Raw genomic sequence first — 15,637 nt, forward strand, 5'->3', positions numbered from 1 at the left:
GTCAGGAGCAAAGATGTTCTTCTATTTCTTAGCTGTGGTATCTCTAGCCTGATAACATTACATTGGCATCAAGAAGAATGGTCATCCTAGTACCTGTCTTTGTAATCAGTGCCACTGGGGAATATTGGTATTTGTATACTGAATTTGTCTGTGGTTTTCACTCATATTAACACTTCTCAAGGGAGTGGTCTGTTTGGGACAGTTTCTTTTTTTCATCCCTGACAATGATATTAATTTCTTTGCAGATGAAAAGCCAACCTTTGTTCACGATACTTACTTACTTTGTCCTGCTCCAGTGATAGAAGATGCTGGACAGTAAGTATTGCTTTCCAGCATGTGTCAAGAGAGGGGACTTCTGGATGAGGATGTCATTACTGAGCCAAGAACTCAGAATTTTGCCCCAAGTGCCAAGCTAATACATTTTTATGTGTGACAGGCTTACTTCCATCCCTTTTGTGCCAAATCCTCTCCTAGTCTGAGCCAGCATAGATCTATTCAGTGTTGGGTCTGTATCAGCGCTTAACCAAAGGCCTTGTTGGACCATGGTCCCATATAATAGAATCATGATTTCTCCTCTGATCCTATATCATGTTTTTTCACACCAAATTTCACACCAATTGCCAAAAGGTAATTGAATTCTAGGGAGACTCTTAGTTTTGACTGAAAAGAGATACTTTATTGTAACCCCTTTGCTGCTTTTGTAGATGTTGCTTCCTGTGTTTTGCAATGCTCTGGCTAGTTTTTTATATTTTTCAGCTGTCATAATCCTGCAGACTTATGGGAAATATGGCAAAAGGCCCTGCCTTCCCCCTTGGTGAACTTGTGGGTGCTTAAATACTGTACTGGGGGTGAAGGAAAGTTGTTTGGTGTTTTTTTTGTGGGTTATTTTATTGTGTTGTTTTTGTTTTCTTCAGACTCTTTCTCTGATATTGGAGAGTGGCTAGGGCCAGATTCCTCTTTAATTTCACTGTCATTTCAGCTTTTTTACCCCTTTACCTCACTGCAACTATTCTGGATTTACTTGGATATAGAAGAATACACATTCTGGCTCTTTAGACTGTAGAAGGGTTGTTTGGTAAAAGGAAAAAGAAGTAAAAGCCTTGAAGTTCCTTGTGCTATCTAGTCTAGTATTTCAGATACCTGAGACTTTATGTAAGGACTCACTGTCCTAGTGCCCTTTGTCCCAGGTGGAATGGAGGTTTTTTAATAATGTGCATATGCCCCAACTCAATTAAGCCAGCCTAAAAAGAGTAGCTTCTGGTCAAGCGGAGGCACAAATGCAGGTAAACACTTGAAGCCATGAAAATGCCTTGACTCAGCAGGACATTTTATCCATGCATGTTCATGAGCCATTGGCTAAAGCACAGCCAGAATAAAGGGGAAAGTGAATATAAAGATGATACTAAAAATGTATGTATCTATTCTGTGTTTTAGGGTGGTTTTCCTACAAGTCAGCATGAACAACGGGCTAACATTCATCTCCAGCTCTGTCAGCATCACCAGCACACAGTGTGTAAGTAATTGCAGTGGGGCTTGACAGAGAAACCATGGGATCTTGGAAAAATAAGGTGGCTCTTCAGGCAAAGCATCTTTGAGTAAGCATAAGCTCTCTACAGCTTCTGTATCACAGTTATTGACTGGATCCCAGCAGTTCTTTGAAAAATAATCAGAGCTAGTTAAGTTTAAATCAATATTGACAATGCATAGGTGATGATTGATATATTGAATAAAAAATTTCAACAAAAGGCACCCAGCCCATTCCTATCCAAGGAAAAAGAGATCCTCAAAGCTTGGATCTGACTAGAAGGGAATCTGGGAAAATGAGGAAAGGAGCATCAGGAAGCAACATCCTGTTCATCTTTGGGATTCCTTATGGGATCTAGGTTGAAAGGTGCAACTGCCAGGACTTGGATGTGGAAGGACCACAGCATAGAAGGTTCTTTAAATTTAAAAAGCTTTTTTTGTTTGTTTGTTTTTTTTGTTTGGTTTGGTTTTTTTGTTTGTGTTTTTTTGTTTGTTTGGGGTTTTGTTGTTGTTTTTTGTTTGTGGGGTTTTTTTTGTTAGAGCTTCCAGCATTTGTTCTTGGATCACCACAATTTGTCTTTACTAGTTCAGAATTTGCTAAGGTGTTTTTACAGTTTAGTGTCAGAAGCGATTACTTTTCTTTTGGTGTCACAGAGCAAGACCAGAAAAAGATAGTAGCCTCAGATCCTGGGATGAGTTTCTTGGTAATAGGCAGCTGCTCAGCCTAGCTGGGGGACAATGTGCTGCTTTGGGACAGTGATGGCTGTGATATGAGCATCTCCTGGAGAAAAAGACCACCTATCCCCAGGTGGAGTGTTAAGGACCAACATCTAGGAGTGATCCTTTATCAAAGTCTGATTTTAGAATGACAAAACTGGCTAATAGATAAACAGCCTTCTTCCTTGCCTTGCAGTAAACCTTGACAATTCCTATAGCTGGTGCAAGAGAGTACAGTAGCTAAAGATTTGGCCATGTGGCCTCAACAAAGTTTTCTGAAATACCTGATACATTTTGTATCAAAGTTGAGCCTTATTGTTATTAGTGTCAAAAGGACTTTCATACCCTACGCCAAATGCTGTCATATTCGTTTGTAATCATTGTTGGCCTTTTTGACAGCTGCAGAGCAGAAGGGCAGGAATGAAGATAGAGGCAGTGACTGGAACATGCAAATTGGAGTTTCTGATGTTTTCAGCAATAAAGCTGGAAAATATCACACCAGATTGCTTGAACTCTCTGGGGTGCAAGGACTCAGAATTTAGCAGAGGTATTTGCTGCTTCACCTCATTGTTTTTATTTTTCCAAAAACTTATCTTCAGGTTTTCTATACTGAAGACTAATATTTTCATATTTTATTCCTCTTTTCTACCTCAGGTACAATAAAACCTCTTCAATTTGCAGTGAAACACAGGTGTTAATGGGTGCATTTAGTTACCTATATGTAGTTTATTTCTGATGAAGACTGAAGTCTTAGCCCTAGCTGGACTTCCTGCAGGCCAGAACATGGATGGAGAAAGCTTTTCTTTCAGTAGCCTTAGGATAAAGAGAGGAATCCAATCTCCAGTCCTGTCAATCTAACATTTTTTGACCAACCCCTTGCAGATTGAATGTGAAGGAGGCAGGGAGCCTGATTCTCAGCTGGTACAAAAAATCTCATCCACTTACATCCCATAAGCAGGAAGGATGATGGTTCAGTTTCCAACTTCATCTTAATTTCATGCATTTCACTCTTCTTGTTTTAGAGACTCCCTCCACCTCCTTTCCTCTCCTGTTTCCTTTTCTGTGGGTGGCAGTTAGCTGGCCTGCTCAGCTCTCCTCCTCAGCTGGCAATTCTGTCCTTTCTGTACAGTAAGTATCTTCTCTTCACTTTACTCCTAAAGCCTCTATGTGATTCCTGTGCTTATTTGTGTTCAGCTGCACAAAGTCTGCAATTTCCTTTTTGAAGTCCAGCTTCACTGTGATGTTTTGTGTATTAAATCATTAAAAGAGCTTTAGCTTCTTGCTGCCAGCAGCTCCTGAGCTGCTGCTGGCAAATATCTTGGCGTTTTATATGAGCACTCAGCATGGGAAAAACAACGCCTGGAAACAAAGGCTACAAAACAAGGTCATGTGTGTTTCAAGTAACAGTAGCGGTTGTATGTGCATCTGTGGTTCATGCACTGCATTGGTGCTGTTCTTGGATTTGTTTTTAAGCAGTGCAGCAATATTTCTTCAAGTTATGCTTGACTTCTGTTTATCCTTTTCTCAGCAAACTGACTTCACTGGGAATTCATGCTGCCCAAGTGTCTGCTTTCCAGATCCATTAGTGCTACATGGGGCCATAGGAGGGCCAGAGAGGGGGGCTGCAGTACAGAACTGCAGCTGGGTAGTGTGTCTTTTATCCAGAGCCCTTTGAGCAGGGGATCTGGCACATGTTGCAGCACTCTGTCTTGTCTTTCGGCTGCTCCCTGACCAAATTAATAAGGTGACCTAAATAGTGTATCCCAAACCAGGTCAGTTTGCATCTGTAATAAGAACTCTCAGAGCAGTGGAGGGATGGTGATGCTGTGACACAGATGGGATACTGAGCTGTCTGCCTAAAGGCATGGAGTAAGTGTCATGGTTGTGTTAGTCCTGTTTTGAACATGCCAGTCCTGACAGCTCTAGGATCTGGCCTGAGACAGAACTAGGTACCACCCAAGTCATCCACTCAGGATCTTCTCCAGACTTTGCAAAGCTCTTAGGACCTGGTACTTTCTTTTCCACCCTCAGCCTTTTCATTTTCCAAGGGGAAAACAAACCTATTTGGAACAGTGATGGAAACTCCTGTTGTAATAAGGGGCTCAGAATCAATTTCTGGTGTCATGGGAATTCAGCAAGTAGTTTCGGATTTAATAAGGTAATTCTCATGGACTTTGTCCTCCATAAATCTTCTTTGTTTGTCCTCCCACCTATCCTTCTTTGGAAATCTCTTCCAGTTTCCTGTCTAGCCAGCTCCTATTCCCTCAGTTTGATTCACAGGCCCTTTCCTCAGGCCCTTTTCACATCTTCCTATTCCCAAGCTGCTCTTCAGTTTGCTGGCAATTTTGCCTGTTCTCTGGTACCCCTAGTGAATCAAACTTTTCTCAAACTCAGAAAATCTAATATGGAAGAGTTTTATTTTCCCAGTATAAAATAAGTGGCTGGAGCACCACAGCTAATCTTAACCTTATCCCAGAGCCCAGTTCAGGGAAATGGTATGTCCCGGCATACCACTGCATGTCTGCAACAGATGTTTAATTTCCAAAAAGCTGTGTGCTCTGTATGTTCTGCAGGGGCCAAGCAGTACATGAAGACCAGCTTTCCTGTAGTCATCAGAGCAATACACAGAGAAATGCTCCAAGTGCAAAGAATCCATCAAGATTTACCCAGGAAAATCAGAGCTGTGATTCTTTTCAATCCTGCCTGGCTGCTCAAAAGCTAGCTTGAAGTGTTAACACTTGAAATTTTTTGGATATTAGTAATTGTAAAGAAAATTGAACCTTGATTTTGAATGTAGACCGTTAGCTATCCAGCCCCAGACTCCCATTGTTCTCTACAGAGAAACAGGTGGAATAGAAGAATCAGAAATGCTTAAGATCATTATTACAGCATCTCAGTAAAAATAGCCCAGTCCTAGGAAGCACATGAAGAATCAGCAACATTTTGGACTAGTTTGCATAATCATTTAGCTGGGTTGGGTGTGCAGTTTGGGTCAAGAGGCAACACAGGCAGGCTTGGGAGCTGATGAGGCTGAGCGAAGAAGTTGTGCTCCGTTCTGTGATGTTGACATGCAAACAGTTACCCATAAGCTCTTATGCAGTCCAGAAAGGCTGGACATATTTCAAGAAGGATGTCTTAAAGGACCAGGAGCAGGCTGTCCCCATGTGCCAAAAGACAGGCTGTCAGGGAAGGAGATGAGCCTGGCTGAACAGAAAGTGTTTGGACCACTTCTTTTTAACATCTTTATCAACGATCTTGATGACGTAGAATGGACTCAATAAGTTTACAGATGACACAAAGTTGGGAGGGAGTGTTGACCTGCCTGAGGGTAGGGAAGCTCTTCTGAGAGACTTCGACAGACTGGATCGATGGGCCAAGGTCAATTGTATGAGCTTCAACAAGGCCAAGTGCCAGGTTCTGCATTTGGGCAACAACAGCCCCTTGCAGTGCCACAGGCTTGGGGAAGACTGGCTGGAAGGCTGTCTGGCAGAAAGGGGCTTGAGGGTTCTGATTGATAGGCAGCTGAACATGAGCCAGCAGTGTGCCCAGGTGGCCAAGAAGGCCGATGGCATCTTGGCCTGCATTAGCAATAGTGTGGCAAGGAGGACTAAGGAGGTGATCGTCCCTCTGTACTTAGACTTGGTGAGCCCACACCTTAAATACTGTGTCCAGTTTTGGGCACCTCAATACAGGAAAGACATTGAGGTGCTGGAGCGTGTCCAAAAAAGGGCAACAAAGCTGGTGAAGGGCCTTGGGAAGAAGTCTTATGAGGGGCGGCTGAGGGAACTGGGGCTATTTAGTCTGAAGAAAAGGAGGCTGAGGGGAGACCTCATTGCCCTCGACAACTACCTGAAAGGATGTTGTAAAGACGTAGGTGTTGGTCTCTTTTCACAAGAAACTGGTGATAGAACAAGAGGAAATGGCCTCAAGCTGTGCCAGCGGAAGTTTAGACTAGACGTTAGGAAATTTTTTTTTCACTTAAAGGGTTGTCAGACATTTGAACATTCCGCCAAGAGAGGCGGTTGAATCACTATCCCTGTATGTGTTTAAAAGTTGTCTAGATGTGGTGCTTGGGAATATGGCTTAGTGGTGGACTTGGCAGAGTAAGGTTAATGTTTGGCTCAATGATCTTGAGGGTCTTTTCCAACCTAAGTGATTCTGTGACTTTGTGTGATTCTTAGCTCTATTATTCCCATTCTTTAAATGTTGTCATTTGCATATTCTGCAGCATCTAGTGACTCTGCACATCTGAGACTCTGATCATGTAGTTTCCAGTGCCCTTCTTGACAGTTTTAAGGGACCTGTCAGCTCGGATTTGAGAATGGTTTGTATGAGTTTTAACACCATTGAATATAGCAGGATAGAAGTACATAATAAGTTTATACATATACACACCACAACAGGAGGTGCTTCCATGAATCATGACTTCAAATAAAGATTTGTCACACCAAACACTGATGTAACCTTAACGACAAGAGTGACTGTGGAATCTACCTGAGACCTTGAAATAAGGGAAATCTGGCTCATTTTGCCCAGTCTAATTGTGTAACTTCAGGGCTCCTGCCTTGTCAGTCACATGCACAGATAACTCAGAAATAATCTTGTTTGCAGCTGACTGGGACCATCCTTTTCATTGCTCTGCTGATACTCTTTCTGCTGCTGGCTCTGGCTCTTCTGTGGTGGTTCTGGCCCCTCTGCTGCACAGTGGTAAGTACAGGTTTTTATTCCTTTGACTTTGTTTCATCTCCTCTCTACAAAAGCATGGAGGTAAAGTGTTGGAGTGGACAGTTATCTTGGCTTAAGAAAAATGCTACAAGATTTGTAAGGCTTAAATTGCTTAAAGTGCTTGTTGAAGTCACTCTGGTCTGTGTTTTGAATGTTGCAAAGCCTACTTGATTTTGGCACTGAATGAGAAGTTTTAGTGAGCTTGTGGCTGGGGCCCAAATTTCTGTAGGGATTGAGACCTACTTAGAACAAGTCTGAAGCCTGCTGCAGAAGAGTGTAATGAAGTTGATTTATTAATATGGGCGTAAGCTGTCGTGGTTCTTTTAAAAGAGAAGAGTTAGACTTTCTTTTTCAGAGGAGCTGCGGATTCTGAGTGAGTATTTTGCAGTAGCTTCATAATCATATGCAAATTTTAAGGCAGAACTACCAGAATATGAAGCTGTATGGCGAGTTACTTAATAGGGCACTTCTTGTCTAATCACATAGTTCAATATGATGGATTTAGCTTCTCATCTGCATTTGTTTTGTGCCTGCTGAAAAGCAATGGAGCTAATGAGAGGATTGAATGTAGGGGAATAGAACAGGGTAGGCCATCTGTGATATGAGCAAGAAAGCAGCAATGACATGGTATTGAGATGGATGAACCCTACCATTATCTCAGATTTCTCCCATTGTTTCTGTATTTCAGGTCATCAAGGAGCCACCGCCACCACCACCTCCAGAGCCCGTAAGTGTGTTATTTTTGAGCTGTTGCACTGTCTGCAGCCACTGTAGTGTATTGTGCTTCCTAGGAACATCAGCCCTGTAGGTGTCTTAATGACACCTTGAAGGCTGTGAGAGGAAGATTCTTGTGTCAGGACAGTTATTTATGCCTTCTGGCCTCTTTATATGTACAGAGCAAGATATTTGTCCACAGAGAAAACAGTTGCATAACTCAGACATTCACAGAGCACCAGTTCTTATGACGATTTGTTAATTTTGCTGCACACCAGACAGGGGCGTAGGCAAACCAACGCTTCTCAAGGTGTGCTGAAAGCTGTCCTTCAGTAAACCTGCCATTGTTCTCAACAGGAGTTTAGCCCAGATTAGCAGTAAGGAACAAAGTCTTGCAGCTGGAAGAAAGGACGTGGAAGGCCACATTCTTGAGGCTTTGCTGCAGGAGAGGGAGACAGGAGTCTGCCCTAGCTGTGGCTCTGCTGCAGGGTGACCTTTGGAAGGACATTTAGCATTTCTCCATTTAGGTTTTGAGCTATTTGAGACAGGATTGGATTTAGCTCTTTTTGGGTCAGTAACACACTGACCCTGACCTCAGCTTAGTTTTACTGTACTAATGTCATTAAAATAATAGTAATAAATAAAAGTAACTCCAGAGAAGACTCATGCCTGCCTTTTTTTCTTTCCTAGGCATAGACAGTTAAATGATGGGAAAATACTTGCCTGACTCACAAGGGAAGCCTACAGTTTGCTGCTAATTTGCTGTAACTTGGCATGAATATCAGGAGGCAACCACAGCTGCTGTTCTTGAGGTTGCCAGAGGCCACCATTACTGTTTATGTGATCCTGTTGCTTGTCCTGGGCAGCAGCACTGTGACAATTTAACTTTAAAATACCACCAAAAATCATGCTGATTTTTGGGTGATTAGTGTTGTCATGAAGCATGCAATTGCAGCCATGGTATGTTTGAAGGAGGTTTCAGAGAGCATCACACCCCTGCAGTAGAGTTCCCAGATGCATTGCAATTATTCTGATCAGCAGAGATTTTAAATGCAATCGAAGAAACTGAGCTGAAGTAAGCTTCCAGGAATAACACAGAACACAGATGTTATTCATCCCTTTACTTGGCCTTGTCTTTATCCAGTGTGGATTGTTGTTATCTTATACTTAGCACTAGTCTCCCTAGGTGTGATCACCTACCCTTTAGCTCATGTAGTCTGGTATGTTGCTATTAAACTGAATCTAGTTATCTAAAACTTGTTCTGAACTGCAAGCATTAGCTTTTCATTACTTTTCAGAATGTATGTGGTAGCTGTTGACGTTGCTTTGCTATGTGTTTGATGTAGGGGATATTTGGTATAAATCCTTTATCAGCTGAAAAAGTATCAGCTGTTGCTATTAATTGTCTTGCTACTGTAAGGCTTCCTAGCAGGAAGGATTGCTAGACATGAAGACTTGAAATCTGTGTCACATCCCATGGAAGAGGCAGGAGAGTTTTTATGGTACTCAAGGTCACGATGGAATCAAACAGAAATTAATTAAAATTGCTGATGTAGTTCACTGGGTACTATTTTAGATATGTCATGAAATGGAATACATTTGTTTGTGTATTTATTATACTGTTAACCAACCAAACAAGAAAACCGAACATCAAACCACAGTGAATTGTTTGTATATTTACTTCCCCGACTTAGAATAAAAGCCAAATAACAGCAAAAAGCCCCAAACAAAAAACCAAACAAACAAAAAATCAAACCCAAATCCCCTTAGCAGTTCATGGAAATGTGAACTCTAGTTTTGCCTGGCCATACTAAAGAATTTATTGCAGGAAGTAACCCATGAACCATAGCTGAGATATCAAATGTTACTGAATAACTGATGGGAATATTTTTCTCCAAGGTATCAAACAGAAATTAAGGCATGTTTTTGGAAAGCTATTACTGGCTTCTAGATTCTCAATTCCTTTTACATTCCAATAGAAACATGTAGGCCAATTTTGAGAAAATGTCACCCAGTAATCTCACACCCATTTGTGGTCTTCTCTAATATTTGGATTTCACCTGATTATTATTTTTTTATTATTTTTTAGTAAAAAAAGCCTACATCCAGGCAGTGTTTCTAGTAATATAGACTTTTACTGATGAAAATTAGCAAAGGGCAGGGCCAGTCCAAGAGCAGTATGCACATCTGCATATCAGTATGAGATGTAGTTATTTGTCTTTATTAATGAGTGTGAGGAATGAAGTGTGATGTAGGAGGCTTGTTGGGCCCTTTTCTCAATTATGTGGGTAATTGAAGAGTGTCATGGTGTGACTTTCAGCTGCCTCAACTCAGTGTAATCACAGGGAGTCTTAGAAAACCCAGTGACTTCAATCAGCTTGAGATTATAGAGTTGGAGATGTGTTCCCAGGGTTGCCAAACCAGAGACATTTGCCAGCTTTTAGTTACGCATGGACAGAACAGTGAACCTGAAGTAAAGCTCTGATTCAGACTCTCCCACATTTCAGAAAAATACTCTGCAGTTTTATAATCGCAAGTCAAAAACTCCAGATCTGAGCTTCCTGACAATGTGGAGATGCTCTACTCTGAGTCCTGGTTCCAAACTATACAGCATGAGCCAGATTCTACAAAGAATTAGGCAGTGTAGAATAACTGGTTACAGCTGCCATGAGAAAAGGGCCTGATGCACATGTTAGAAAAACTCATAGTGGTAACTATTCCCCCCCCTGTAGGTTACATTAAGTTCTAAAAGCATGATTAATAAATTATTTCTTTGGGCTGATTGCTGCATTTTCTGCATAGCATAGTGGCAAGCCAGTATAATGTACGATTCATCTCCACTTTGTCTTCCATTACAAGTCGGTGGTGATTTTGAAGCTCAATGAATATTTGACTAAATAAAAGCTGCCTGGAGAGTGGAATAGGCAATCCTCTTTAGCTTCCCTAGTTAAAATCGCAGCTGCACAGACAAGAGACTTTTGTTTTTTGGCAGTGATTAAGTAAAATGCACAAAGCCAGATACCCAAGGATTGGACCATAGGATGTTCAGTTGCTTTCCATAGTTTATGCTGTTTGTGTGAGAACAGCAGTAATATCTCCCTGTCTTTCCCATAGGAATCAGATGATGAAGATGGATTGCCAAAGAAAAAGTGGCCAACTGTGGACGCATCTTATTATGGAGGTCGAGGTGTTGGTGGGATAAAGAGGATGGAGGTATTTGGCTTGTTCTTTAGTATTGTAAAAATCAATACATTTGCTTATAAATCATAGCACTATGTTTTAATGTTATTTTAAAAAAGCAAACTTGATAGGCTAGAGTCTGAGATTTAACTAGGGCTTGTCCACCTGATTGCACCTGCTGTCCAAGTAACAGACATCAAGCTGCCATAATTTGCATGAATAATTGAATGAATCTAGCATTATGAGCCAGAGAAAATTTGCAGGTTAATAAAAGGGAAAAGCACCAGAAGATGTTTTAAAGTTACTTAGTCAAACCCTTCAGTGCAGGTGGGTCCAGTTCTCTTGCCTTAGACAGACTTACACTGGTTTTGAGTATTTGAGGGTGCCATCTGTACTGTGCCTAGTTGGCTGGAAGCAGTTGGCTTTGGGGAATTTAAACCATTAGTTTTTCTTTTTGAGATTGTGGGGTTTTTTTAGGTTTGTTTGTTTTGTTTTTCAGTTAAGTATTAACTCGTAATGCACAAAAATACATCCGTGTTGAAATTGGCCAATGAATCAAATCCTGACCTGGGATTCATGCACAAGCCCATCTCGATGTGTAAATTGAAGCATTGCTGTGAAAGAAATTTGCCTTGAGCTTTCCTATGTATGTTTCAGGGAACCAGTGGGATAGTGCTGTGACCAGTTGCTAACTCCTGTAAATAACCATGTTAGTGAAATAAATTCAGCATTCCTAACTATGGATAATATAAGGTAGGGAATTGGCACTCACCTGTATCAGCTGAATGCCTAATGGTGACTTTTAGGGATGTCACATCAGAAATGCCCACTAGATTTAATTGGTAGCCGACATGGGCTAACGTAACCAGCCAAGGATGTGGACCAAACTAGGGTTAACAGAATAAAAGCAATGTTTTCTTAGCAAGTCTGCAGTTGAGGTATTGCATCTTAATACCTTAGCCGTTTTCCTTGGGAGAATTTTATCCCTGATGCTGAGAAACACTATGCATCATGTTGCCCTTGAACGCAGCATCACGCTTCTTTTTCAGGTAAGACAGACAACAAAATCAGAATTTCAACTTGAAATGAGTACTGAATAGCATCTGAAGATAAAGCTACTGACCTCTCTTGTGACTGTACAAAGTTGTCTTTGAAGAGGCTGGTTTTGGTAGTGGCTGCACGAGTTTGAGGACCGATACTCTTAAACCATTCCACTGTCTATTCCATTCCTTGTCTTCAACCCCTTGTTCACTCTTGAACTGAACAGCAGAAGCTTCTAGGTGCTAGCTGGGAAGACTGCCTACCTTCAGCTGGTGTTGCTGCCTGCTTTTTGCATGAGACAGTGGGAGGTGTATTACGTCTGTGTCCTACCAGAGCTGACCAGAATGCTTCAGATTTCACTCAGTGATGGGTTACTCTGCCCTGGGTGCTTCCCACGACACCTTAGGTGCAAAGGTGCAAAGGCTAGTAGTTCAAGCAGCTTTTGAGTGAGAATATTTTACTTTTAAATGTGTATTTTTTTATTACAGAGGGAATTTGGTACCTTCATAAATTTGGCTTTAATTTGGCATTAGGTCATCTGATGGGAAATAGATTAATGTCAGGGAAAACCACCTGCTGGTGGGGACTGCTGAAGAATTTCCACTTACAGTTTGCTCTCCTGACTTCAGGTGCGATGGGGAGACAAGGGGTCAACAGAGGAAGGAGCAAAACTGGAGAAGCCCAAAAATGCTATTATTAAGTTGCCAGAACAGGAGTATGAGCCATGGGAACCCAAGCCGAAAAAGCCCCATGTGAGAAAACCACCTTCCCAGCGGAAATGGTACACTCCGATCAAGGTAATGTGTCTGTCCCTCAGTTTTACCAAGCCTGTTATGTCATGCATGCTACTACGTCCCCCTTCCTTAGCACAACCTTACTAATGGCAGAGCTGGGAGAGCCTCTTTAGAAAAAAGGCTGGTAACCTTTATGTTTGCCCATTTCTTGGAACATGCATTTCACCTGGCACTGTGTTGCTGTAGTTCTTTGAGGAAGAGTGGAGGGTGTTGGAGGGCATGAGCCTCTGTTCATCTTCCCCCCCCGGCTCACCCCGTCTTCTCAAGTACTTTTGCACAGCCTGGATTGCAACAGCATGTATCTCAGCTCTTAGGGAGGGCAGGTGCTGTGTTGTGCCATCTTCAGGCAGCATACAAAGAGGATCAGATGAAGTGCACTGTCCTTGCTTTGACTGCACAGTGGCTGGGACCACGGTTTGGGATTCAGCTCTGTACCACTCTAGTTCAGCCACAAGACACAGTGTTTGATTTAAGGGAAGTAGCTAGTGTCTCCACTCTTTCGTCCCCTTTTCACCCTTGTCATTATAGTGTCTGGTGTCTTCCTGTCTTTTAATGTTTGTATCCTCATAGAGCCTGTGAGGCAGGGCAGGGCTGTTCCCTAAGCTTACAGAGAAGGAGGTGGAGGGCTGGTGAGGCCAAGGGAGCAGCATACCATTCTCGTCCCAGAAACCTGTGGCCATGTCCCAAGCATGTTCCTTGGTGGGATGAGCTCCCCACTCTGATCACAGATCAGTTTAATAGTGCTTGGATTTATTGTCTGAAAGCACATGGCAATTTTAAGGTCTGCCTAGGTAGGTAGACCTTGTGGCTGTTCGTCCACGCTCCAGCTTTCCCCCCCATCAATACAGTACTTTTGTTGTTCTGCCTTTTGTTAATGTAACACCTGCCTAATTGTGCCTCTTCAGGGAATTGTTCATGTTAAACTGTAGTCATCCTCAGTGAGTCTTGAGCAGGCTGAATTTGGCCCATTGCAAATTGGGTACATGTTATCCCACTGAGATCTCTTTTTTTTTGTCTGCCCAGAAAAACAGCCTACAGAGGGCAGAGGCACAGGAACAATGTTTGTGCAGACAGTATAATACAGAAACGCTGGATCAACTCACCCATAGTTTAAGCTTCTTGGTCATGTCTTTTTTCTTTCTTTTTTCTTTTTTTTTTATTTTATTCTAGGGCAAACTTGATGCACTGTGGGCTTTGGTTCGACGAGGCTATGATCAAGTCTCTCTTATGAGACCGCAGCCAGGGGATAAGGTAAGGTGTCACAAACACATTGGCATGTCACTTTGCTGTTAGCAACAGCAATGCTCTTCCCTCCCAACCACCTACCTTTGTTTTTCTTTTTTTGTGAGCTTGTTTTGCACATTTCCCTAAGGCTAAAAATTTGTCACAAGAACCAGAGACTTCAAAATGAGCTAAAATGTTTGCTGTGGCATCTATTTAAAAGTATTGCCCCAAAAGGTCAACAGCAATATCTCCACTGTGATGATTTGAGCAGACTGAGGAGGAAGAAGCTGGCTGGCCACAGTAGTATATGAAACCTTTTTCAGCCATCTAAGTCCTTAGCCTTTTTTTTTTTTTTTGGGGGGGGGCACACATGTTGAAGTTGAGGGATAGGTTTTTTGTGGGTTCTGGGATACTGCTTGTTTTGAGTTGAATATGCAGTAGTGTTTCTACAACAGTAATTATCCTTCCTACCCAACTTGATAATAATGTTTCTTAGATCTCATAATGGAGTTTAAGTGATTAATGAGAGTATGAACTGTGCAGGTGATGAAGAAACAGCTAATAGCAAAGTTAATGAAGAATAAAATTTCCATAGATTTCTGTGCAAAGACACATTTCTTAGTCATATCCGATATGTAGGCAGAGTATCTCCTGCCTTGATAAAGCTGATTGGCCAGACATGCGTCAGGAGTAGATTCCTCCTGGGAGGAAGCAGGCAGTTTGTGCCTTTCAGAGCCACAGAGATGTCTGCATAGTGTCCCTGGGTCACTTCCAATAGTGTAGTTCAGAGCTCTCACAATTTCCCCATGAGAGCCTGGCACCATTCTGGTTGTCTCTGTCTTGCTATTCTGGGGGACAGCTCCATAAGAATTGAGTGTTTGCGTTTTGCCTCTTGCACCTTCAGATTTGACTTTCTGCAGTGGTACTTTGAAACATGAGGACTGAGCAGAGATGACAGCATCTTTTTCTCCCCTGTGGCCCTTCTCTGGCCAGGCTCCCTACTTTTCATCACCATTACTCCCAGGGGAAGGGGTTGTTGAGTTAGAGCAGTAGGGGCCATCAAGTGTTTTTCTGGGGTAGGAGTGGTGCAGATGCCCTTGTGCTGGGCTTGTTTGCCTAGGTGGCTTTCACACCTAATAACAGACTTTAGAAGTAGCTCTAATTTTAATAATTGAAGGCAAATAAGTTACATCCCTTTGGCAAAATACTGTTATGGCATTTGTCTAGTTATTAACCCAATATCCAGTTTCAGTATTGAAGATTTAGTGTCTTCCTGTGATACTTTATAAAACGGTCTTAACTGTTTCACTAAGCTGAATTTTCAAGGCAGCTCTGTTCGAGACACATTTACTTTTTGAGCACGATCTAGAGCTTCTGAATAGGCTCTTTAGGCCAGCTGTATTTTGATAGCACTAACATTGTATAATATGAGTCTATCCTCTGCCTTTCACTCTCTCAGTTGGTACACTTCTATCAGTGCAGAGCACAACAGAGCCTCTGTTAGCCTGTGTGGTCAAGAAACATGCAGGGGGCTGACTCTGAACAGGGATCCTTAGTTCCTTGCCTCCCAGTTCTGCTGCAGGAAGGACAAGGAGCTCCAAAGAGGCAATGTAAAACAGAGTGCTGAAGGATTATTGTATCAAGGAGAAGATTAGAAACACTGAATGTACATCTGGGAAATAGGGTGGAAAGAATGCTATTGAGCCAGTTTCAGTGGA

At 42.1% G+C, this 15,637-nt stretch overlaps 1 protein-coding gene across 1 annotated transcript in view; it reads left to right on the plus strand.

Moving 5' to 3' along the window:
- Window positions 1-15,637, plus strand: part of ANTXRL (ANTXR like) — a 62,024-nt gene that overhangs the window by 24,426 nt on the left and 21,961 nt on the right. The window contains exons 11-17 of the mRNA XM_051618590.1: window positions 246-315; window positions 1,435-1,513; window positions 6,853-6,948; window positions 7,655-7,693; window positions 10,795-10,893; window positions 12,531-12,698; window positions 13,866-13,946. Coding sequence (XP_051474550.1) covers window positions 246-315; window positions 1,435-1,513; window positions 6,853-6,948; window positions 7,655-7,693; window positions 10,795-10,893; window positions 12,531-12,698; window positions 13,866-13,946 — 632 coding nt within the window. The remainder of the gene's footprint in view (window positions 1-245; window positions 316-1,434; window positions 1,514-6,852; window positions 6,949-7,654; window positions 7,694-10,794; window positions 10,894-12,530; window positions 12,699-13,865; window positions 13,947-15,637) is intronic.

Source organism: Apus apus, chromosome 4, assembly GCF_020740795.1.
Source record: "Apus apus isolate bApuApu2 chromosome 4, bApuApu2.pri.cur, whole genome shotgun sequence".
In the NCBI taxonomy this organism is placed as follows: Eukaryota; Metazoa; Chordata; class Aves; order Apodiformes; family Apodidae; genus Apus; species Apus apus.